This window comes from Amblyomma americanum, chromosome 2, assembly GCF_052857255.1.
Source record: "Amblyomma americanum isolate KBUSLIRL-KWMA chromosome 2, ASM5285725v1, whole genome shotgun sequence".
Taxonomy (NCBI): domain Eukaryota; kingdom Metazoa; phylum Arthropoda; class Arachnida; order Ixodida; family Ixodidae; genus Amblyomma; species Amblyomma americanum.
The window spans coordinates 164948210-164973870 of NC_135498.1; the positions used below are offsets into that span (position 1 = coordinate 164948210).

The 25661-nt window shown below is 46.7% G+C and overlaps 1 protein-coding gene and 1 pseudogene across 1 annotated transcript in view; one reads left to right on the forward strand and one right to left on the reverse strand.

The window, feature by feature from the left end:
• LOC144121951 (serine/threonine-protein phosphatase alpha-2 isoform) overlaps positions 1 to 25197 on the forward strand; it is a 28795-nt gene extending 3598 nt beyond the window's left edge. The window contains exons 2-5 of the mRNA XM_077655422.1: positions 2069 to 2536; positions 3350 to 3708; positions 15294 to 15374; positions 18897 to 25197. Of these exons, the coding sequence (XP_077511548.1) occupies positions 2069 to 2536; positions 3350 to 3708; positions 15294 to 15374; positions 18897 to 18899 (911 nt within the window). The 3' untranslated portion in view covers positions 18900 to 25197. The remainder of the gene's footprint in view (positions 1 to 2068; positions 2537 to 3349; positions 3709 to 15293; positions 15375 to 18896) is intronic.
• On the reverse strand, positions 9584 to 11825 carry LOC144121947 (uncharacterized; annotated as a pseudogene).
• Positions 25198 to 25661: the final 464 nt, after the last annotated feature.

Sequence of the window (25661 nt, forward strand, 5' to 3'; positions counted from 1 at the left end):
CACTTTAGTGTCCACGAACTGGGAGACAGTGTGTAGCCAGAAACAGTGTTTGCACCATGGGTGGAAACTGTGCAGAAACTGTACGCACAACCTCGGTGAACCATAGTCGGTTAGGTTAAGGCAGCTTCAACTCTTGTTGCAAATTTTGTGACTGGTTCTGTTCTGCTTATCTGTTGTCTCAGTCCAGTGTGCCTCACATGCTAAGGAAATTCACTTGAACTCGGCAGAGACACGTTACATTACTGGTGACATTACTTGGCTAACCTCTGTCTTGCTCATGCATAATTTCGCTTACAGTATGTAAAAAGTGGGAACTTTCGAGGTTAACTTGAACCGAGCGTTAATGAGATGTCTTTTGCACCCTGCAGAAGCCTCTTTCTTAACAATTTGCAGTGAAATTATGCCATGCTGAACGTCAAAAAAGCTTGTGTAATGCACCAGAACTTTAAGAGGGCTCCCAGTGAAGGGTGCCATTTACTAGATCTCTTTTGAAGCTGGTTTTGGAAAGCACTAACAAGTCCTTTTCTAGCACATAATTGGAGAATTGTGTTGTGTCTTGATGTGAAGCACTTGCACAGAGTAGTGGAACGGTCATGCAGCTGCAGAAGGGGGCAGTGCTGTTTTCGTGTCTGCAGAGTGCACCGACGTTCTGTACTGTTGCATTGTAAAAACCCTGCTATGCAGTGACCAGTCAAGGAACTAAGGGAAAGCAAAAAAGCAGCGGAGGTCATCTTGAGGATATTTTGGGCTTGTTTGGACCGCCGCCAAAACAGTCTCAGCATTGCGTGCGCACGCGTGTGCTCTGCACGTTCACCGGGGGCATGGCCGTTCCTGGCTTTTGCGTTCCTTGGCCTGCGTCACAACCTCTGAAGGAATGCAGGACAGCCGGCCTTGGCGGGGTGCAGCGAATTTGGGTTTTTTTTTGTTCACGGCCTGTCACAGAGCTTGAACCCCGTGCAAGAATGTGCTGTTATAGCAACTCGATATGTGGGAGGAGTTGAAAGACTGGGCGAGTTAAAAAAGAACTCTCGGTGCTGCTTTTGCTCAATAAGTTCAGCGGTGTCACCTTGTTGTGTATGCCTTTTGAGGAGATGTGAATGCACCTTTGAGTTGCATTAAGTTGTAATTTTTCCATTTTGTTGTTGGGTTGCTTTGTTTGTCACAATTGATTATGTGTAGTAAGATTCAGTTGACAATTAGTTGGAGCTAGTAGTTTGCATATAATGTTCCACTTAACCTGTATGATGGTATTCGTGTAGGCAGTAGCAGTGTAGGCAGCGTGTGTGGAGTGGCACTGCTATTAGCTTGTCCATCCACGATATTCACTGATTGCGTGCAGTATTTGGTTTCATAAAAAAATATGCTGTTTCTGAAAGAATACCGCTTACCATGCTCTGTGTGAATGTGGCGCATTCTGCTGTAAACTGAGCAAGATTTGATGGTATGATGTTGTATAGTATGGTATTGTATGCAGAGTTTTAACGTCACAGCTGCACTTGAGCCATGAGAAATGTTTTAATCGACAGCTTTATTTCAACCACCTGAGGTTCCTCAATATTGCGGGTAGACGACGACATTGAGCAATTGAAAAAGTGGGTGGAGACGACAACGAAGTTCTGGCTGTGTTCTCGGTGCCGCTCGCAGCTGTTCCCTTCGCTTCTGTAAATAACTAAATATTTTCTTTCCCGCAACAATATGCACTGACCTGGCACAGCACTGGGTGCCTTTTGTGCTTTGCCTCCTTGACGGGGATTTAGTCCCATGACCTTGGGGGCAAAGAAGCTGAATTCCATAGCCATGAAGTCGGGTAGCAAGATTCCGGTTTAATTGACTTGTCCTTGAGGGAAATGTTTTTGAAGGCTCGAGCGATGTCTTCCAACAGCACAGCTCTGTCTGACTGCACTCGTGCAGTGCTGTGGGGTTTTTAAATTTAGCGTTTGTTTACATATTTAATTTTTGTTCTGAAAGTACACACTCATCCAAACAACCTTGTGTGCGTGTGTCAGTGTGGACTGCCTTGACGTGACAAATATTGCCCATGTGTTTGCCTGCTCGTGCTCGCACGCAGTGAGAGGTTCACGGCCGGGCAAGAACGTGCAGCTGTCGGAGAACGAGATCCGGGGCCTGTGCCTGAAGGGCCGCGAGGTGTTCCTGTCGCAGCCGATCTTGCTTGAGCTAGAGGCGCCCCTCAAGATCTGTGGTGACACGCATGGCCAGTACTACGACCTGCTGCGGCTGTTCGAGTATGGCGGCTTTCCGCCTGAGAGCAACTACCTCTTCTTGGGCGACTACGTGGACCGGGGCCGGCACTCCCTTGAGACCATCAGCCTGCTGCTGGCTTACAAAATCAAGTACCCTGAGAACTTCTTCATCCTGCGTGGGAACCACGAGTGTGCCTCCATCAACCGCATCTATGGCTTCTACGATGAGTGCAAGAGGAGGTACAACATCAAGTTGTGGAAGACGTTCACAGATTGCTTCAACTGCTTACCTGTGGCTGCCATAGTGGATGAGAAAATTTTCTGCATGCATGGAGGTAAGCATCCATGCTGCTGTGACGTGGCTGTAGGGTCAGCTCTTGATGGCCAGTTTTGTCGGCACAGTGGTTGATCTTGCTGTTGAGCATTTGGCTATGTTTTTGTATAGGGAACAGGCAAGGTTGGCTCAAAAATTTTTGCCTCAGGAAAACATAGGGCAGCTTTCTTAGATTTTAACTTGAGAGAGCTGCATGGACACTTGGCAAGTACTACTGCGTGAAGCCACCATGGCCCGTGGTTACTGCAAAAGTTAGCCTGAATTGGAGAACATGGTAAACATTTGTTACTAGGTGCACTTTTTTTTAAACAGTGAGTCATTAAAAAAAGAGAAATGTTGCATGGTCTATTACTTATTGGGAATTCATTTTGTCCGTTTCTCTTATATGTTGTCTGCTGTAATGTTAATGGTAATCTATCTGAAATGGGTGATGGACTGAATAAGACGCCTAATGTGAATACCTGATAACGTGTATAGATAACAGATTAGGTGCAAGAGCAACAAGAGGTCAGTGATTGATGATATTAGGAGATTCTCTGGGATAGGGTGGCTGCTGCTGGCAGAGGATAGACCTTGTCAGAAGTCATCAGGAGAAGCCTTTGTCCTGCTGTAGACTGATGATGATGGTAATGGCTTCTAGAAAGAGACACACACAAAGAAGTAGGCTCAGCTATAGGCTTGCTTTCATGCCTCAGCTATTGAGAAACTTAATGCGAACCCATGGTGGAGGAGGCATGCATTGTCTTCATTGTCACTCCTTTCAAGGAAACATCCCCAGTCACAACTCACAGGTGATTCGTATCGCTGTTTACAGGCCTGAGCCCGGACCTACAGTCGATGGAGCAGGTGCGGCGGATAATGCGCCCAACAGATGTGCCGGACCAGGGCCTGCTATGCGACCTGCTGTGGTCAGACCCCGACAAGGACATCATGGGCTGGGGTGAGAACGATCGCGGTGTCTCCTTCACGTTCGGTGCCGACGTGGTGGCCAAGTTCCTGCACAAGCACGACCTGGACCTCATTTGCCGGGCACACCAGGTGGTCGAGGACGGATATGAGTTCTTTGCCAAGCGACAGCTGGTCACGCTCTTCTCGGCGCCCAACTACTGTGGCGAGTTCGACAACGCCGGGGCCATGATGAGCGTCGACGAGACTCTCATGTGCTCCTTCCAGGTGGGTGAGAGAGGGGGTCAGCCTCACTACTGCTGTCTTATGCTGGGAAGCACGTCGTTCTCATTGGTAAAGTTAAAACAGTACGTGCAGTGGAACCTCATTGAGCACGGTCGCTGATAAATTTTTAGTGCTCGATGAAACCTGAAAAGTGGTCTGAATAAATGAACAGCGCAAAAAATTCGTAAAAATAAAACAATTACGTTCCTAAGAAAACCGGCTTGAGAAATCACGAATTTTGGCATCTTCCATTTACAAATGGTCACACTTTTGTCAAGTCCGAACCACACTTCACGTTGCCGATACCAGAATGAGCAATGTGGCTGCAGGTCATGCCACGAACCAATTCTGTCCTAGCACGCTGCAGTGCACGCCCCCTTGCCTCCTGATGTAAACTGTGTGAGCAGGGACAGAGTCTGTTTCCCTGAGCAATAATGGTTGTGAATGCCAAAAAAGGGAACTTGCAGGAATACAGTAAAACCTCATTGATATGTTTTCTTAATTGCTGGAAAAAGCATATTATCCGGGAAAACGTACGATCCGAGCCACCTGATTTCGAGAAATGTAACTGTTGAATGAGGTAAAAATACATTTATTGACAATTTCACTATATAAAAATGTTGATTGGCATTTCTTGGCACAACAGCTGAACAGACCCTATTCCAGTGCTCGCTGAATTCAGTCCGCGTTCACACTGTCGTTAGCGTGGAAGGAAATTCATAACTCGTCCCGTCCGCCGTCGGTAGGGACGAAACTAGGATCTCTTCCTTGTTATTTTGGGATGCTTCGCCTCTTTGCACCCAAGTACTGTGGGAAAGCCATTGCTGCGGCCGATTGTTGCAGTCTTCCTGCTTTTTAAGAGGCGATGCGGGGCTAAAATGCCGATTTTTGCAAAGAAATTGTTAAGTTTGTCTTGTTTTGGATTACTGGCTTAATGAAGAATGTTCTCGCCAAGTTTGGTTGTTATCTGAGCAGTAGAAAAGAAGAAATTTATTTTCATGAGGCGATGGTACGCATTTGCTGTTGAAGGCGTCTATGAACGCTCTTCTCAAGACGTGGCCGCAGAGCGGGCAACAAACCGAGCGTGAAGTGAATTCCCACATAGAAACTTTGTTTTCGTGTTTTTTAGTCACAGAAGACCTTTTATCGAAAATATGCAAGGCCACTAATGAAAAACTAAAGAAGAAAGGCCTGTACTGTCCTAATACGTAGGACAGTACAAGAACAAGGCAAAAGAGGTTGAAAAAAAAAGAAAAACAAAATTGTTCTGAAATCTTTGAGCTCATTTTTCGCAGTTTTCACTTTTTCGGAAAACAAAACCGTTAGGAAAACTATCATTTCCAAACTGCATAGCCAAAATCTGCTTTCAAGGTAGTTTCTCGACTGAAATTTCTTCAGGAACAAGATAAGGTACTTTTTATTTTGCTAAATATTTTCTAACTCAAAATGTTTTGATATGTATGACATATGATGACACCAAAAAACATTGAACTTTATTTTTACAGTGGTGACAGTTTATAGAAATAGTAAAAAATGGTGGTGGTGATTGTGATGCTTCGCCTCGTTGCATCGAGGCACTGCAGAGCAGCCACCGCAGCGGGTGACTGCCGCAAAAAAAACATGTCGCGTGCTCTCTCGTTCGGCCCACTTGTATGTTTGCACAAATGTGGCTGGTCAGAAAAGGCCGCCATCGTCTGGAAGATGTTGAAGTAACGAGCGTTAGCTGTCTGGCTTACTAGATAAAGGAAGCGAAGAACATGCCGCTCGTCTTGAGAAACGGAATGCAGTGGATTGCCACCATGCTCGGCTGCGCATGATCGACGCCTAGCACCATCTATCAGAGAAATTACGATGGACGTCTACCCATTGTCGAGTTACACCCCCTCAAGATATGTCCCAAACGGAATTTGCTTCGTTTGGGGGGTCAAGGTGGGCCTAGAATTCGGCTTGTGGTGCGATGTGGTAACGCTTCAATTAGTAATTGCATGTATACAGTGTTTACGTATTATTTAATTGTGGTTTTATTTCCACACCACAACCCATAGGGTTTTATTTGCCTACCAAATTCGGTACACAACTGTCCGTGGATGGGTGCCCCTTGCTGTCGGAGTATATATAGTGGAAAGAATGTATACATATATATCGGTCCCGTAACAGGCCTACCCGTTATCGGATATTTTTTGGCGAGGGGGAGGCGGGGCGAAGGGATGGTTGGGCACAACTAATTTTAATGGCTGCCATCTTGGATTCGAGAAACCGAAACTATGCCGCTGTTTCGTCCCCTGACATCAAACTCACATAGTTCCACCATATTGGACTATGACATCATCGTTGGCACGTGTTTCTACAATGCTATTATTGTAGATGGCGCTACAAGTCTCAGTGCGAGATGTGCTGTTTTCTAGTTGCTGCCACAGATGGCGCTGTCTCAGGATGGTAGGAGACCCCATGAAATCTCGAAACGTGATGAGTAGTTGCTGCCACAGATGGCGCTGTGATCTCAGGATGGTAGCAGACCCCACGAAATCTCTAAACGTGATGAGTAAGAGCTAACGCTCTTGAAAACAGTATACGATCACAATTTGTAGAAATTTTAAACGTAGTAGCTGGGAAGTTGTGTTTTCTGGGAATGTATTGATTGGGAAAAATATACCGCAAATCTATTGGACATTATGTCCTTGATTTTGGTCGAGGTTTTACTGTAAGCTCGCCTCCGACCGCCCCTCCACCACCTCCCCCATCCGACCTACACCACACAAATTGCAGCAGCCACTACTGTTGCGTTAAAGGGTGTCTCCACATTTTTTGGTGTGAAAGCACTACTTCACGCAGTTAAAACAAAAATATACTGTGCATCCTCGTAATAACATATGTGTTAGTTTGGAGGAGCGTTGCACCAGCTGCAGCCAATGGCAGGGTGTCCTTGAGGGTGACATTGGCCAAGCTAGCATAGTAATAACCCGTGGAGAAATAAAATAAACATTGTTGTGACTCAGCTTCAAACCCGTGGCAGCACAAACAGATCAGCTTCACTGGCCACTGCATGAGAGCACCATGCTGTTGCTGCAGCCATCACGCCTCGTGTTAAAATGCAACTGCAATGCGCATTGCACGTTGTCATCTTCATCAACTTCCATCTGTGGCTTGAACAGATCAGATCAGCTTAACCTTGATCAGAGCTTATCCTTAGTCTAATATTGTCGCCTGATGTGTCGATGACTCCGCAAAAGCATGTGACGTGCAAAAGCATGAGTTTAGCCGACCAGGCTAAACACGTGCTTTTGCACGTCTACTGAGTTTAACTACGTTAAAGCCCAACCAATTTTTTTTTTTGCCTCCTCTGATTTGGCTGAAACTTCCACAGTATGTCCTCCACAGTTTTCTGGTTCTTTGTGTGAAGTTTCACAGCAGGGTGGTGTTAATGAATTTTAAAGTTTCCCATTTCGTGACCTCAATTGAAGAGATTTCTGTGGGCAATCTTGCATGTGTGGTGTCACTGGCTCCACCGTGCGATCTACGCAGCGGCGGTCCGCTACAAAGAGCACAGCCGCATTACTATCACCATGGACTGATGGCTGTCGTTATTTGTTCTGCATTTGCTGAAGGATAGAACTTCAAGCTGGCTTTTGGTCATTTCAGACAAATACAGTGAAACCTCTTTGATACGCTTCTCATTCGTACACTCAAAATCATGGGCAATAATAATGTCCCATAAAGTTACACTATATTTATCCCGGTTAATACGTTTCTGGGTTACATGATTTGTCGGCTACTACATTTGAAATTTCGACAAATCTTGGTCGTATAATATGTTAGCAATGAACTGCCTTTGTGCAAGCATACGAGTGGGCCAAACCTGGGAGCACAGCCATGGAAGAACTAAAATGCAGCGGCAGTCATTCACTATGGTGGCTTCACTGCAGTGCCTTTGTGCAAAGGGGCGAAGCACACGCACAAAAAAAAAAAAGTGCGTTTACATACGAGCGGGCCGTTCCCACGAGGACGCAGCATAAAGAGGAGGAACACAGCGGCTTCTTCTGAGTGCCTTAGAGCAAAGAGGAGAAGCATCTGAGAACTACTTGAATGCACTTAGGTGCAAGCAGTATGGGTCTGCGAAACGCTGAGCATGCTGCGGCATCCTTTGATGCAACAGTACCTTGGTTTAGGCTAGTTGGTGACAGTCTTTTGAAAACATGACGCAAAAGTCTCATGGATGACACAGATGTAGATGGGATAAGTGCTAACTCCCACTTAGGGCCTGTCCCATCTACATCTGTGTTGTCCATGTCTTTTTTTCGCTATGTTTTCACGTTTTCAAAAATGCTGCGACAGTTATTTGCGCGGTGGCTTCCCCAGAGCGCATTCGTGCAAGAGGGCGAAGCATCTTTTAATCGCGGCCGAGACCGCTAATTTTGCCATTGCCGTAAACAGACCGGATGTGTTGCAGAGTTTCCCCACCAAGAAGAACACAAATGCAGACTGAATTTTTTAAGCATTAGAAGAAGAGCTGCTCACACCTTGCCCTTCAGAATGCTGATTGACATTTTTATGAAGTGAATATGTCAATAAGTGCCTTTGTGCCTCATTCAACATTTACATTCTTCAAAATTGAGTTTGGATCCTACATTTTTTGTGATAAGTCTTTTTTTTTAAGTTTAAAATAAATGTGTCAACGACATTTTAGTGTAACAACCTATGCTTTCACTTAGTCGCCAGTTTAGCCAATCAATGCGTACAAGATAAGTTTTCTACTGGCGACGTCACGTCATCGTTTGGTCGAAACCCAGTTTCGGTTTGCTCGTTTATATTTTCAAATACTTCTGCTTGGTATTTTGAAAAACAGTTTTTTGTACCGGAGTGAGGGTACACTAAGGAGTGTGATGCAATTATCAACTCATGATGCTCAAAAAAAAACCCCTGGAGTTGGCCGTTAAAGGTCGATACACACAACACCGGGTTTCTTGTCGCATCCCACTTATGCTTCGTGAGGTCCACACCTGGCTCGCACACGGAGGAAGGCCGTGCATAATTTTAATCCGCTTATTGCCACCTGCTCCGACGTTCACCTTTCTAGGTGGTAAACGGATTGGGCATGCACACTGTCTTTCACCATGCTACGTTCACCAACATTGGGGGCAGGCACAAACTTCACTGTCCACCTTAAGGGGAGATGCTCCTCGAAAACACTTTTTTTTAAATAATGAACCCAAGGTTATGAAAGTTTGGCCACTGATAGAGTTTTTAATGCTGATTCCAAATATGTATTTAGTTTCAGCATACATTTTTTAGTCTTTATGTAAATGGGTTCACACAAGCATAATATAGGGTCTTTTGTGCACACTTTTTTGATAATTAAATTTATGTTCTGAGCAGCTTGCAATAGCTCATTGTGTTGCTTTAGTAATGTAGTATGTTCAAATCTACTTCAAATTTATTCATTTTAGCCCATAATTGTAAAAAAAATTCAGAAACACCAAAGTGTATATTTTGGGCACCATGAGTCAACATTCTGATTTTTTTTAAAAAAATGTTGAACAGATATTTTATAACCAGATAGATAATAACATTCTATACACTTTGAAGAGGCTGTGTGCAAAATTTCATCCAAATCTGACTATTGGAAGTACTTGAAATTTGTTGCACGAAACGTAGAAAATGCTGAAAACTGCAAATGGAGAAAACTGCATTTGAAAGTTTCAAACATCTGTATTTTTCATAAACTTCACAAAAGCACATGAAACTTCATCAGAAAATAGAGAAATATGCAGAGAACACTGCAATGTTCATCAGAACTCCCCTGGCCCATAAGTTGACCCCTCAAAATTTTCTCTAACAGAGTCTGTGAGGCGTGCTCTCTTCACCATATTACGGCGATGCGCTCGAGCTTCTGCAGTTTGGCGGAGTGACATTTTTTTTACTCTTCTCTGGTCCCGGGAATTACCTAAGACAACAAGCTCTTCTGGTGGCAGCACACCAAGCTCCTGAAGCACTTTCTCAAAGCTTGTATGTCCGCTGTTATACCATAGAACAGCAATGGCAGTTGCTGTTTCCACAGCAGTCCTGGAAGCGAACCTGGTTTTTGGGCAGAGCAGCCAGATTTTACTATTCAGGGACTCTGCTGCATTTTGGGTCTTCCCCTGTAAGCAGCGGGTGAGCAGCTTTTCCTCAGTGAGGCGCTTATATATGGGCAGCAGAGCTAGCCCCTGTGCCTTTGTCAGAAGCGGGGTGTGGTCCGGTGCAGGCTGTTCCAGCGCTTCGGCCCGTCGGTGCTTGCACCATGATTCCACTCCTTCCGGGCAGAACTTGTGGCTACCAGCGTTATTAGTCGAACATGAGTGAAAATATGATGCCCAAATGGCACGATACATTTCTTGTACATTACCCCGGTTGCTTGTGATTGCTATCCTGTAGTAGTTCTGCAACTTTTGTATCTGTGTATCTTTCAACTTCTCACCACGTGGAAGAGGTGTCGCCAACTTCCTAAGAGCAGTGCCTAGGCGCTTGGCCACATGGTTTGTGCAATCCTCCTTCACGATGGAGGTTTCGCCGTACACTTTAGCCTGACACACAGCACTAAAAGCTTTACTGTCCCCATCACTAAGAAATTTGGTAAAGCGCAGTGGGGTTTTCTGCGAGGAGGTCCGCTGCCATATATGCACTGCTGCCTCTGTTTCCATGGCGTGGGAGGAGCATTCAGTGTTCTTCTCACAAACAGGGCCATGGAACGCCTTCCAGATTTCCTCCTCCTCACTTCCAAGGTCTTGGTGCCGACTGCAAGCAAGGCAGAAGTTCGACAGGACCTCAAAATCGAGGCACAAACCACTGTCGACTGACACAGCGGTGCCAACTCCATTATGGCTCTTGTGACCCCGTTTTTGCCATGTGCCATCAAACATGACGGCAATATCTGAGTCATCCACCATCTCTCTCGTGAAAGCCCTCGCCTTCTCCATGTTTTCTGCCACGGCTTTCATGGCCGCAAGATGAACTTTCTTGCCGATCGCAGTAAAGTTCTTGTGGTGCAATGGGTTTGGCAGGCCAAGAATAGCACAAAATCGCGATAACTGTTCATGCCCGATGCCAATCGCGCGCGCAGCCACCACCAGTTTCACATTCACGGCGAAGCTGTCACGAGAGCTCCCACTCACATAGTCCCGATTTCCGCTGGCACCATCCGCAGATTCACTGGGCACAACGCGGCTCGAGGTGTGCGCAGCAGAAAGAACCGATGCTGGGCACTCACTATTTTCACAGTGCAGCTCAAGAAACGCTGAAAGCCCCTTTCGCTTTTCCGCCGGTTCGCGTACCGCAAGGGTACAGGCACGGCACGTAGGGCAAGCAGCGCCGCTTACTAGCGCCGTAAGCGCGCCTATTTCGCATATCGCAGCACTCGCAGAATGTCGACCGCACGCTGCTTTATCTTCTTTGAAGAGTCCAATCTTCACCTCCGAGGCGCTCACAAATTCCACCGCGGCGTCGATCTCGTCCGAGTGCCCGTTCGCCTGGCTAGGGCTAGCTGGCGTCGGGTGACTTCTTTTCGTTGCCGTTTTCCGGTGAAGTTTGCGACGGCGTCCTCGGTACGGTTTGTTCGTACGAGCCTTTCGAACTCGGAAATCGCGCTTTTGCGAGTCGTTCATCGCGAATGAACAAATGCTAAAAGGCCGCAGAGATCGATTGAAACGCCGGACTAGCCGTGTACAAAGCAAGAGCAGGAAAGGCCAGGAGGTAGGCTTCGCCACAGCATCGCATCAGTCCGGGCCAATGGCGGCTTCGCTAGAGCCCCACGTGACCAGTAGCGACGCTTGAAGCGTGCGCGAAAAACGTGTTTTTCTTATTATTTTCAGCCAGATACGAAACTGCAGGAGGCGCTGTCTACGAGAAAAAGGCTTACTCAACCTCTCCCAGCAAACGGCAATGGCGGGCAACGCGCCGTTTTCGAGATGCAGGCGTTCGAAAGTAGACGATTTGCGCGAAAAGCAGCACTTTCTCGAGCCACCGTGGTTGAATAAAATAGACTTTTTACTAATTTCGCGATCGAATTTTGCCTTGATCTTTTCGGGAGTTGTAGCTGAATGCCCAAAGATAATTTTACAGGCAAAAACTCAAAACTGAAAAATTACTCGGAAAACTCTGCTTTTTCGACGCGCATCTATGGACCATTAACGCACAGACCAGACCAGGCGTTGTGACCTCCCGTTTCTGCTCTGTGAGGTTCGCATTTTCTCATGGTCTGAAGCTTCTGGCACTGGTAGATCTCTGTTTTCCTTAGAGAGAAAGGAATCTCTAAACATATTCGGTCTGGTGATAGCAAGGGTGCTAGTACAGTTAAATCTTATTGATTCAGACTTCAAGGGAGTAGAAAAAATGCCCTGTTTATCTAAAGGTTGAAAGTGCCCCCAAAATAACTGCCCAATACCATTCGAATCATAGCAAATTAACTTGTGAGAAAAACTTGGCATGATCATTTGCGTTGATGAAAACCATGTAGCAGTGATGCTGAATTTCGCCAAAGTTCTGACAAACGCTTGCTGACCGTCGGAGACCTGCTTAAATATGGTATGGGCCTCCACGGCCTCCCTCACGGTGTGATGTGGTAGCAGTGAAACCGTCTTGCAAGTGGCACCATTGCATGTGTAGAGGCCTCACTGCACAGCGAACATCATGTGAGGGTAGTGGTGAACAGCACCTTTGGAGCAGTGGAAGACAGGAGAAATATACGGACTGAAGAAACGGAAACTCGCACTGGATCCAGAAAAAAGAATTGACTGGCGATACATCAATCAGCATTCAAAATGATATGCAGCTGAGCTCGGCCTGGCGGCTGACGAGCGGCCAATGGCCACCGTCACCACAGTCTTGTGGTGACGGTGGCCAGTTGTCGTTGTACAACCAGAATTTTGCGAACTTATGAACATACTTTGTCGGAAAAGCGTATGTGAAAATATTGACCTGAGGAATAACGGTGTCTCTGTGGGATATTTTAATTGTCATTGTTTTGAGTGTATGAGCCAGGAATGCATCATTGAGGTTCTAATGCATTCTTTTTTCTCTGCCCATTCTGTTAATGAAACAGTGGTAGTGAGAAAGACTGAGTTAGGCAAAATATAGGTTGTGCTGCAATTCTTAAGGGTTGATGCAGCACAACAGAATGCATCCAACAGATTAGAGTACATGTGATAGATGTGGCAGGATTGCGGCTGTGCAGGATTTGTGATGGTTTGAGGGTGAAAAAAAATTGCAGCCCACTTGGAAAAAAAAAAAAAAAACATGCTACTTGCAGGTGCTACCAGTTGTGGTCTTCACAATAAAACATTTTGGTGGCACCTAAGAAAAAAAAACGCTAAAGCTTGTCGGGGTGCATGTAGCGAAGTCCACTTTGGTGCAGTGCGTGGAAAAGGTAGCTGTCCTGTATGAAAACTTGTACCTTCGACGCAGGGTTAGTGTTACCGTGTGCTTTGCCAGTGACTGAACGGCGTGAGGCCAGTCATTGCTTACAAAAACCGGGGCAGGTGTCAAGCTTCTTCCTGGCTGCATCCACGATTGCGTGTTCCTGTCAAGCTTTCTCTAGGGCCATGAAATTGGCCACAAACCCGGCTCCGCTGATCTTGTTCCCTGGAAAGCAGCTTACCAGCACCCGAAAAGCATTGGCAGCAAGTCTAAGCAAATGGGCATGGATACTGACTTGGTGTAGTTTCAAGTGTCACTTGAATGCAACTAGCCCGACTATCATGTTATGTGGTGGTGACTGCCAGACCTTTCTTTAATGCTCTCAGTGATGCTGGGATGCACAGCTTTGTTGGCGATTAGGGTGAAGACGGTAGGGTCATTTACGTGATTGGGTTGAGTTGAGAACTGGTTACTTGTTTCATGTAAACACCGCGGAGTTGGGTCCGGGAGTCGAGGGAGTGAGGCCAGTGAACTCCGCTGCGGGGGGGTGGGTTGACTCGCTCGACCCCAATGGCAGATAGCATGTAAACCGGATCGAGTCGAAGAATCTGTTAAGTGGGAGGGGAGGTGATAAATGTGAACCTGTTTTTCGCTTGCACCGTTGTGCCTCTGACACAGCGGTGCCGTGCCACAATCTTGGAGGCTGCCACTGCCCTCTCCCATTGCTTTGACGCTTGATGTCGCTGGAATTGAACCGGTCTCGACTTTAGCTAAAATCGAGTTCATGTAAACATGCAGTCGTCGAGTTGGGCTGACCTTGCCCAACTCAGTTCCCTGACTCGACCCGTCACTGTCGGGTTCATGTAAACGAGGCTTGTGTGAATTTCATTCAGAAGCAGTTGGGTGCAGCTGTGTTGTGCTTATCTACACTGTGAGGACAAATACGCCTATATGGGAGTAAGAAAGGAGTAAGCTGTCTTCTAGTGCACTCTCTTTTGCACGAGGGAGTGCACGAGAGGACTGCTTACTCCATTTTTACTCCTTTCTGTTTAGAATGATGCTTGTTCGGATTGTGTGGCCCGGTCCCGATAGTGGTGACCAACATTACTAGTGGCATTTGTAGACAATGTGAGGCATCCCCCTGGAAGCGCTACTCATTCTTACTGTGCCTGACCACTTCTGCTGCAGGCTCTCTAGGTGCTTGCTTTGAATGTTTGTTACCTGCCTGTGTTTTTCTGCGACTTTGGGTGCTTGCGTTGTTTTGTGAGCCCATATTCTCCATCGGTCTGCCAGTAAATTGTACCCGCGTTTCCTGTTTCCCTCTTCTGTCTCCTGGAGTATTGATGAATGGGCTTTTGAAGGGCAGCTTCGGAAATTTTTGGAGGCTTCGAGTTGATGATCATATTATGTTTAGACCTTCATTCAACAGGCCACTTTTTAATAGAGAGAGCGAAGCAGTTTCAAAACTGCAGGAAATGGTTGAATGACACTGAAATCTGGCTGCATGGGTGGAGACGGTGCATTGTGCGACATTGCAGTGACATCGCAAACACTATTGGCAGAACTGTTGCGCATACCTTGTTTCCTAAAACTAGCAACTGCTACCTAAGGTGACATTCATGAAACATCTGGACAAGCCTGACATTTTCTTTGCTCAGCCAACTTTTGTCGCCTTATTATAAGTGGGTATGGCCTCTGACATTGAAAACGTGGTGTTGGCTGTCGAAATTGCCAAAGACTTTAAAAGTGATCACGTACAAACAAAAATGCTGCGCTGCTGTGCCATGGGGTGAAGATCAAAATTTCATAGAACTTGTGAGAGTTTGTGACAAAAATTGTGAACGTTTGTGAAATGCATTTTTGCAGGTTGTATTAAACAAGCGGCAACAGCCTTGCCAGATTGCAGGTGCCGCATGAGATGCAGTGAGGCCTAGCAGCTGCTAGCATTTGGGAAACGATATCCCTTAATTTCGCTCTTTGCTTCTAAAAGCACTTCATTCTGGCTTGGCTTTCCTGAATGTTTGTGAACGAAAAGGAGGAAAGTGAAGTAACCTGTGAGGGCCAAAGAGGACTGCTCGCTGAAGAACCCCTTGTAAGCAGTATGCTCTCGGGACTGTTGTGGTTTGCACGTGTGTATGTGCGCGCCTTAGCACGTGCACTGTACTGCGGTTGACGCTGGCGGTCCTTGTATTTCCCTGCAGATTCTCAAGCCGGCCGACAAAAAGAAGTTCCCCTACGGTGGCATTGCAGCGGGGGGCAAGCCACCTGCTGGCAGGGGACAGGTGAGAGGGGGTTCTCTTGTGGGGAAGGGGCTTTCAGGCTGTATTCTATTCTTTTACTTCTTTGCTAGCTGTCAGTCCCGCCTTTGCTGCCAGAGCTGGTGAATGATGTTGTTGGTTAGCAACTGGCCCTGGAGCTATAGGCTGCAGCTGCCAATTATAGAGGGGGCAAAAGAATGAATCGGGTAATGAATCGGTATAGAACACGGCCCCTGGTCTACTTGGTGGACAAGGAAGCCGCACAGCCGTATACAGTTAAACCTCGATATAACGAACTTCAATATAACGAAATCCTCAATATAACGAAGTTACAAGGCATGTTCAACTTATTCCCCATTGGAAACCATGTATATTTTGCCTCGACATAACGAAGTAATATTGCTGCAATTTCATTACAACGAAGTCTCGTATCCTAAAAAAATTTACCCGGAAGGAAAATGTCGCCGTGACGATGACGGCCGCGGGGAAAGCGGTGCTAGCGTGAGTGACTTCGGTAACCCACGCGGATGGGCCTCATGGGGCGCGTGGAATTCGCTCCCAGCAAGCGGGAGAGAGAGAGAGCAATTCTCTCTCTTCCCCCCGTCCGGGCTCGTCTTTATTTTTTTTTTTGCTCGGTCGCCGGCGAGCGCACTCCTCTCCCCCCCCCACTCCTCCCAGGCTTCTTTGCTGTGCATGCGTCAGCTTACACGCCCGTCTCTCATTGGATCTGCCAACCCATGTGATTGCTTGCGCACTTGCGCGGCCGCCATCGCCGCCGTACTCCTTTGTCCGCGTTGTTCACTCGCTGCTACCACACGTGCTGGATACATCGCAGGCATTGCTTTGGTTGCCCTCGTGTATGCCCGCGTGCGTCGCCGCCATGAGTGGCAAGCGGAAAGCCCTTTTGTTTGAGCAAAAAGAGGCGATTCTGGACGCAGTTTCGAAAGACGAAAAGAAGAAGGACGTAGCGGCTCGATTCAGCATATCCATGAGTACGCTTTCAACAATTTTGAAAGCCAAGGAGTCTATCCTCAGCTCAGTGAAGTGTGGAACGAGCGCCCAACGTAAGCGATTGAAGCCTGCTACGTATCGACGTAGATAAGGCTGTGTTCGCCTGGTTCATGGACGCCAGAGCGCAGAATGTGCCGGTAAGTGGCGCAATTTTGCAGCAAAAAGCAAAGGATTTCGGTTGCCTGCTCGAGAAGGATTCATTCAAGGCAAGCAGTGGTTGGCTCCACCGTTTTAAGGCCCGGTACGGGATCGTCGGACGGCTGCTGTGCGGGGAGTCAATGTCGGCTGACGCGCCTGAAGCCGCTAGTTGGCTGGAGAAGGAAATGCCAGCAATACTGACGCGATACCAGCCATCGGACGTTTACAACGCGGACGAAACTGGATTTTTTTATCAGATGCTACCGAATCGGACGCTAACACTGAAAGGTGATCGCTGCCATGGTGGCAAACAGAGTAAACTGCGCATAACTGCTCTGCTGTGCACCAACATGGATGGCAGTGATAAGAGAGTGCCGCTTGTGATTGGCAAGAGCAAGAAGCCGCAGTGCTTCAGAAACGCTCGGAAGCTGGAAGTGGAGTACACTTCTAACACGAAAGCGTGGATGTCCCGCGACATCTTCCGTGACTGGCTCCGGGCGTTCGACAAGGATATGAAGAATGGCGGCCGCAGCGTGTGCCTCTTAGTGGACAATTGTTCCGCCCATCACGTCGACGACTTAGAGCTTACCAATGTCGAGCTACGGTTTTTTCCACCGAACTGCACGTCGCTGCTTCAGCCGCTCGACCAAGGAGTCGTCAACAGCGTGAAGTGTGCGTATCATCGCCGGTTGATCGACAAGCTGCTGCTCAATCTCCGCTTAAAACGCCCCACTAAGGTGGATATTTTTCAAGCCTTAGAGATGTTTTCCGCATCGTGGAAGGCGACATCAAAGGAAATTATCAAGAACTGCTTCCGGAAAACTGGGTTTGAGAACAGCGTGGCAGCAGCAGCGAGTGCCTCCGAAGACAATAACAGCACGGAGGCTAATGAAAGGGCTCCGTTCGATGGCGAGGAAGGCGATCAAGCCGGCCTTGAAGAAGCATGGAGGTGCCTGGAGAGTGACAGGGCCGTTCCTGACGGTGTCGCTCTGGAAGACTTCCTCTACGCAGACTCTTGCGTCGTTGCCACCGAGGAAGTTACCGACGACTCCATCGTGCAGGATGTGCTAGGAAGCATGCAGGAGGACCCAGGCAGCGATATCGATGCTGAAGACGACGATGCCCCGAGCAGCCGCGAAGTGCTTGACGCAATTGATGTTCTGCGGCGCCACGCGAGTTCGATTGGGCAGCAAGATGCAATGCAATCCTTGTGGGCCTATGAACGCAGTGTGAGGCCATCTCTGATTGCAAAGCAGACGCAAAAGAAAGTCACTGATTACTTTCAGAGAAAATAAAGGATGAGTGCTTACAACTGGCAAGTGATTTGGTAATGTTTCCGCATGCTAGGTACGAAATTTCGATGCAACGAAATTTCATTATAACGAAGTAAAGTGCCGATTTTTACGACTTCGTTATATCGAGGTTTAACTGTAATCATCTCTTCCAGAAATCTGGTTTAGTTTGTGCATAAGCAGCGATGAGTCTTTCGTTGTGTGTAGAGGGCCAGGCACATTTTCTGGGTGACTGTAGCTTTGAGACGAGAAAAAAATGTAATACAGCCAGCTCTGTCATTACCAGGAGTTTGATTTCATCGTTGATTGGCTTTGTTAGGACGACATTACCGGAAAGGGCAACTTCGATGTTTTTTATGCCTCCACTGATTTTACTGAAACTTCCAGGGTGAGTTCCCCGCAGAGATTTGGTCATTTGTGTCGGATTCCGCAGCCGGGCGACGTCTTGTTGCAGTCCAAAAGAATTGTAAAGTTTTCTATTTCGTGGCCTGAATCAAGGCAATTTCTACGGACAACCTTGTGTGTGACACTGTTATGCTCTTTCAGGACAAAATTTCGCACTTGTTTTTGGTTTATTTAGAGAAACAATGTCCCAGCTGTCTCTTATAGCCTCCAGTTTAGCCAGTAAATTTACATGCACACAAGAACTTTTGAGACATTATCTGTGACATCATAAGTTGGCATACCATGATGTCATAGTTGGGTCAAAAGTGTTTCAGTTTGCTGTTATGTTGTACCAAAGAAAGGGTACTCTTAAAGGATGCAGTGTGATTGATTTGAAATGTGGAAAAAAACTCCGTAGTTGCCATTTAAAGGGACATTAAAGAGATGAACTAAGTCGGACCAGACTGTTAGGCTAGCATCGCATGCTATCAAATATGTAACATTTATTGGAAGCGATGCAGTTGTAAGCCAGGAAATTGCACAGAAGCGAAGTACACGTCAAGCTGCCACACGTGGATCCGTGCAGCTGTGGCTGTGAACCCTATTTTGAGTCATATGCATGGTCTATAACATTGTCTTTAGCATCCTTTTGAGATCGTTTCAAAGCTTGATGATGGTCATCCGCTGACTGCCAACTCACGCCGTCTTTCTCTCCCAACAGTGAACGGGTGCTTGAGCCGTGGAAGAAGCCTGGCGACCTCACCTTTGCGGGCAGAGGGAGGAGGCTCACTGGGCAGGATGATGACCCCTTTGGAGGGAGAGTGAGGAGGAGGGGACCAGCACCCCTGCCACCACCAACAGACTGTCCTCAGGCTGCAGACGGGAAAGGGAAAGGAACAACAGGTGTGGGCAGCACTGCACCTGACCAGCACGTACGACGGCGGCACAGGCTGACCTCGAAAGGGTCAAAGGTTGCACCCTGACCTTTCATGACCAGTGGACAGATTTCTTGTCTACAGACCGCCCTGCTTTTCATTGTCCAGAGGGGAGGAGGACACTCGTTCCCTGCTCTTAGTAGTAGTGTCTTTCCGTTTTTTACTTCTTGTCTTTGAGCAGTGGGCAGCAACCCCTGCTGTCCAGTTGACATCCACTGTGCGTCGAGATGGAGCTGGCATAGCATGCTGCTTCTAGTGATTTTTCTCTGCTTGTCAGGTCTCTGTAGTGCCTTTCTACGAAGCTGTGTTGATTTTTTTGGGTCTTAGGGTAGAGGCAGCAGCTTTGCTCACTCCTTTCTATATGCACTTATTCTTTTTTATCCTTTGCAGCTTTCCTATCCCTCTCCTTAATGTCTTTCCCGCCATGGCAATGCCTTCAGTCAGTGGCTTCCTTTAGCTCCACACTCCTGGTCCTCCTGATTTCCTAGCCCTCTCATGTTCTTCCCAAATTCCCTGACCTCAGCTGTATGTCCTGTCACTTTCTGCCTGCGTTGCAGCAAAGTTGCTAGCACGTGATGTAACAGGTTGCAGTCTTAGTTTTGGCGACTGTGCTTTGTGTGCGATGGCCCCTCCTCCCCGCTCGACCTTTTCAGCAGTGCTCCCTCATTGACACAGACCTCCCCTCTTTTTTTTTTTTTTGCTTGTTCCCATGCCTTCTTTTCGGCCTTCCTATTTTCTATTTGGTGACCTTTGCACTGTTGCTCGTGACAATAAAGTGTGATTTCATGTGCAGGCAGATTTTTCTAGACATCGCCTGTAAACACTGAGAATCCCACACAGAGAAATGGGAGCACAGACGGTAGGCAGCTTCTTTTCCAGCCTGAAGGTTTGCAGTAGTTCCGTAGACTGTGTGAACAAACCACATCTACATTGTAACATAAGAAATTTAATTTACTTCAAGAGTTATTTTGGTTCTTGTTGGGAATTATTTTGCAAAGGTTCAGTATATTTTAAAGGAGACTTTCTGGAAGTTATAAATTTTGTGATGTTTTTTTCTTGCGATGCAGTGATAGGAATTCCACTGAATTCCCAATCTGTTGTTAAAATTTGGTTTCACGTTTCTTTTCAGGGGCCACACATTTTTTTGTTTTATGAATTTTTTTTTATGGGTTTGACAGGATGCAGAGTGAAAGTAAAGCTTTGGAGGATGACCTTGTTTTTCCATGTGCGGGCTGTGGGAGTTTTAGCAGTGTTCTCGCGCCCCATGTGAGTAGACTGGCGCCTCTGTTACACCCGCATGCAGACCAAGCATTGTGCAAAGCAGCGTGGCAAACCACTCAATCCAGCATGCAAACTTCCTGTTAGTCCTTCCTCTTTTCATCCATTGTTATTGCTGTTTTTACTCTATTATGACATGGCTAGCAAAAATTTTGTTGCACAGCTAAAAATTTTTTTTTCACTGTTTTAGTTCTATTTTTTGTAGCCAGGGGGCACGCCCAGCACCTTGCCAGGTGGCGCTCACGACGTTCTTCTCATCCACCCATACGCTATCTCTGGTCAGCTTAAAGTGAGTTCATAGACACCACTCCATGAAGGCTAATCATGTGGCATGAACTTGAGCAGGTGTGCAAGACCTCTGGTAAAGCTGCCTTATGTTTCCTATTTTGTATTGATTGTCTCCGCCCCACTTGAAGCTGACGTGCACAGTGACCAGACACGGAGAAAGTAGCTGCCGTATTGGCCACAGAAATGGTAGCAGGTGCTACCATTCCATTCCACTGCATTGTGAGCTGGTTTGGGGGCAATGGCTTCACCTTGCTTCCTTGCAAGGCTGTTTCAACTTCCTTTGTGGACAAAAGGGGGGACTAAGAAAAAATGGGATCAAAGAAAAAGGCACACACATGCACAGAACATTCCTCTTTGCTGTCTTTCCAAGCGCTTTGTGTCCATATGATGCCATACTTACTAGCTGCGGAAGGATTACTGGTTCCACTTATTGACGGAGCACTGCCAGGAATTGTTAAATTTGTTATCACTCTTATCTAGCTGCGCTTCAAGAGGAACCGTATCTCTTTTGTGTTTGGGCTTAGTGATGATTTCAAGCTGTAAGCAAACTATTTTGTGCCATTGCAAGTTGTTTATGTCGCTGTGATAGAGCACCATTTCTTTCGTGGCATTTGCACAAGAATTGCAGAGCAGTACTTAATTTGAAAGGATGCATCATGCTGTTTGCAGAGACCCCCCCCCCTTTTTTTAGCAACACTCAGTCGTTCACTCAATGTTCTTTGCAGAAAATTAAATTTTGAGGTTATAAGGCATCGGGAACAAAGCGATGCTAGCTCTGTACTATTCTCACCCAGCTGCTTGGTTAGGTGCTGCGTTTGAATTGTGTGCCATTTTTCTTTTCACCTTCCAGTGCAAGTGAATGTGGTGTGCTTCAGTGTTTTATATGTGAACTTCCACTGGGGCTGTGTGAAGGTGCGTTGCTGGTCTGTCCCGTCTCTTGTAGTCTGCTGTGACTGTGCCGATTGAATTGTGTGTGCATATTCTTGCGCCAGTCTTCCTTTGCTGTCATGGCTGTGTGCTTTGAAGGTGTTTTCTGGACTGGGAAAGGCTGCTTGTTGGGGTGTTGGTCAATGAAGGTTTGGTGCATCTTTTGCATGGAGGGCAATATTCGTGTCTGCAAGTGCCGCGGTCTGCGAAAATTGCATCGTCATCGAGGGCAGGTGAAGTGTCCAAACAAGCTTGGTTGCTGCTTGTTAGCATAACATCCAGCGAAAATGCTCGGCTGGTGCAGCGTCATTTATGGCAAATACTTTATGTTGTCAGTATTTTTTGTCATTGTGATAATCTTTTTTTTATATGAAGCTTATTTCCTAATGCAATTTGTCACATTATTCCCAGGCTGCCAGGGCTTATGTGCACTCGTCTTAGTGGTCGCAGCAGAATGAGCACTTAAATACCTGGTGATTTCTTGTTGCTTTTCTGCCCTGCCTCGTGTTTGGTGGATGATGAGGTATCAGCCAAAACTGTTCTTGTGCCACAGATGTTCAGCCATGAATGGGCTGTGAGAGGGAGAGCCTGCAGCACCACTTCATTAATGGGTGTTGCCCTCTGAACCCACCAGGTCAAATCAGGCAGATCACCTGGGGCAGAGCCAGTGCTGTGGTTTCTTAGTGGTGCGTGGCCATCTGGGTGCCTCGCAGCTTGAGTCTACTTAGGTACAACAGAAACGGCTGACTTAACAGTCACGGGGCCATCGTAGACTGTTGGGCTAGTCGGTTCAACGTGCCAGCTGGAACTAGCACAGCACACAAGAATGAAGACTGTGCACAATGGCACTGATGTTTAACTGACCTCACTTGGAAGTTTGCGATCACTTGAAAGGTGAAGATTGACTAGCAGTCAGTGCCACTGTGTGTCTGGTCTTTATCTTCCTTCTTGTGTCTTGATGTCACGGGGCTGCTTGGGCAGCTCACGCGACACTTGCCATGGCTATCGCCCTCTTGTTCATAGCAAAGAGCCCTGCGGGCTGATGTAAATAGACTGCGTAGATTAGGAGCTGGCAGCGGCGCACTCTCGCTGCACAAAGTAGAAACAACGCTGGGCTGCCCACTGGGGGCAGGCCTGTGTCTTTCAAAGCATTTGCTTGCTTCAGTTTTGCCTCTTTCATTCCGGCTGCCTCCTTTTTGGTGTTAGGTTTTTTCAGTTAACGAGACCTCACGCTGGCCAAAGTGAAAGGCGAAATGTGTCATTGCGGACATGTCATGTGGTGCCTTGCTGGAAATTCCATGAGCAGGCTTTTTCACAAGCTTGGGATGCTGCCAGTAAGGTGACGGTGCTAGCACTGCAAACGGCTGCAGGGCAAGTGTCTTACTGCTTGCAGAATTCTCGCTGCTGCTTGTGGAATTTTGCACGAGGTCGGCCAAAGACCGCAAAATCGCATTGATAAAGGCCTTCTTCATTTAAAAAAAAAAAAAATTTTACCACCGGTCATCTTCTGTCTCTTCTATTGTGCGAGGGCAGGTCAACATTCTGCGAACATTTTCAGTCATATTTGGGTTGACAGGAGAAGTTGCCCACGATGTTCTTGCCATTGCAGGGAGGGCCGGAACGTAAAGAAAGGACTAATGCTTATTCCATTTATTATTGTTTTTTGAGGCTCAATCTCTGTCTTCCCTGCTCTATTTAGCAGATCATCGTCGCTGTGCACTTGAGCACAATCTCTGCCTTCCTGAGAGCACTGCAGTGGAATTGTTTGAACTGAAGTGAGCTTGCAGCGGTTATTGCTGCTGGCTACTTTGTGTCATGAGGAGAAAGAGTTCACTTGCAGCTTCTACTTGTTTCTCGGAACGTGAAACTCTTCTGACCGCTTAATTTTAGCACTCCAACTGTGCGGCTGTGAGCCCCTACAGGAAATGTGAGCAGGATTTCACTCCTCGAAAGGTGTATTGTAACTGAAGTGTAACAAAAGCCATTCTGGTGATTTCTAGCTGCAAGCTGCTTTTCAAATGTTCCGCTGCATTGCTCTCTGGGGCAGGGAGCTACGACAAAAAGGAGTATCTATGCAAAGTGGGCATCTTTGCAACGTGACAAGTCTCTTTCCTCTCCTGAAGGCGAGGCAGAGGAAAGAGCGAAATGCGGGTTAGGTTTGGTTCTTGGGCAGCTCCTTGTGCCATGAGTGTTTGAAGCTTTCCTTCAACTTTGCTTACCCTGTTTAGGTTCAGTGTATCATACTTCATTCATTCCGTCCCAGTTTCCCAACCACTCATCTTCATGTTCCATTGCTCTGTACATAGTGTGCATCCAGGCAGGTCTGCTGACACGAAGGTTTGCATGCACGCGCACGCAGTGTGCATGCTGCCAGAAGTGTTTTTTTTTTTTTTTGGCAGCATGTGCCAAGACAAGCATTCAGCGGAATTTAGGCGAAATTCGTGTCGCAGTAGCCTGTTACGTTAATCACCTGTTTTGGTTGTTGCAATTGGAATTGACCCGAGTGCTATGTATGCGTAAAAAGAAATCTAGTAAGAGTCCGTCATTGCCATCCTTTGCTCATGTTTTTCGACAGCGGTGCTCATTTGTATGGATGAAGGAGATTTAGGCAGGCGAAATAACTATTACAGTGATGTAAATTGGGTGCCATTTTTTAAAATTTTCTCTGGTCACAGTGTGCATGTTTTAGGTGGCCCCGGTGTGCGTTCATCCACCATGCTGAATTTGCTGCCTTCACATTGCATTGTTGCCATAAGACTGTCCAGCTTTGTCAAACCCTTGGGAAATGATATATATGACAAGGCAGCTGCAATTTCAACAGTTCAGCGCATTTTTTTTATCATGTTGGTTAAGGCCTTGCCTGTGGTATTTCAGAAGCTTTTTTGCCTGACGTCACTAAGGACAAACATTTGGGCACAGCAGGCCATAACTCAATTAGCTCATTTTGGCTAGCTGAGTAATGACAGCTTATGTGGTTCAAATGTTGCGCAAAGGACCACTCGAAGGCAGTCTCGGGCATTGTAGGGTTTTGGGTTGCTTTTTTTGTGGGAAATCTTCAGTGCAGCAATGTCGAAAGATGTTAGCTGCGTTGTCTCCTTAATGCTTGTAGAACTGCGCACCTACCAGCTTTTGCAGTTCTGGACACGCGCGGCTATTAGCAACTTGCTTGTTGCAGGATCTTTTGTTCAAGTTCATTTTAGGCAGCATGAAAGTGGTATGCCCAGCAACCATTTCGCATCTGTCAGGTTTGCTTGTCAGTACAATTCTTAGTAATGCTTAGGTGGCTGTTTGTTCTTTTTTTCAGTTATTTCACGGTGGTGTATGTTTAGACAAAAGGCTGGCTTGTTTGGTGGCAATGGAACGATGAAGAAGGGTTTATGTGCGTGTCTATAAATACATAGCCATATATTTATACATTTCCGCTGTGTATACAGATCTATATATATATATATGTACAGAGTAGAATGTGCGCCAATGCCTTGTAAACTTTTCATGGTGAACCGATGAAGAAAGTGAAGAAAGCCGAGATGACCATTTGTGTTCTCGTATCAGTGGTCAAGCTCATCCGTTGCAATAAATGATTTGCAAGCGGCTTGCGAGTGGTTTGAGTGGCTTTTTGCTCCGTGTGATGGCATGCTGGCTATTCAGACAAGGTGAAGAACTTACGTTAGCATGCCTTGGCTACTTGGCCAGCAGGGTATCTACAACAGGAAAGGGGAGGGGGACCATGTCTTGATGAACATCTGACGAACAGACTACCGTCCTGAGCCTGAGGAATAGGAACACGTCCTTGCCTCACTTCGACGGAGGCCAAATAGAGACACTTTTGTGCTGTGCAATGTCTGTGGTGGTCAATGTTATATTTCACAAAGTCAGTCTTATATTGAAGTGCCTTGCCAAAGCATATGCGAAACGCAACTTTTTCCTACAGGGAACATTTTAAGAGCGAGAACCTTGACAAAGTTTTATGAGCTTCCCTACATATATATAGGGGTTGAACTTTTCAGTTTAAACCGATAAACTCTAAGAAATTTAATAATATTCTGTTCCAGCCAAAA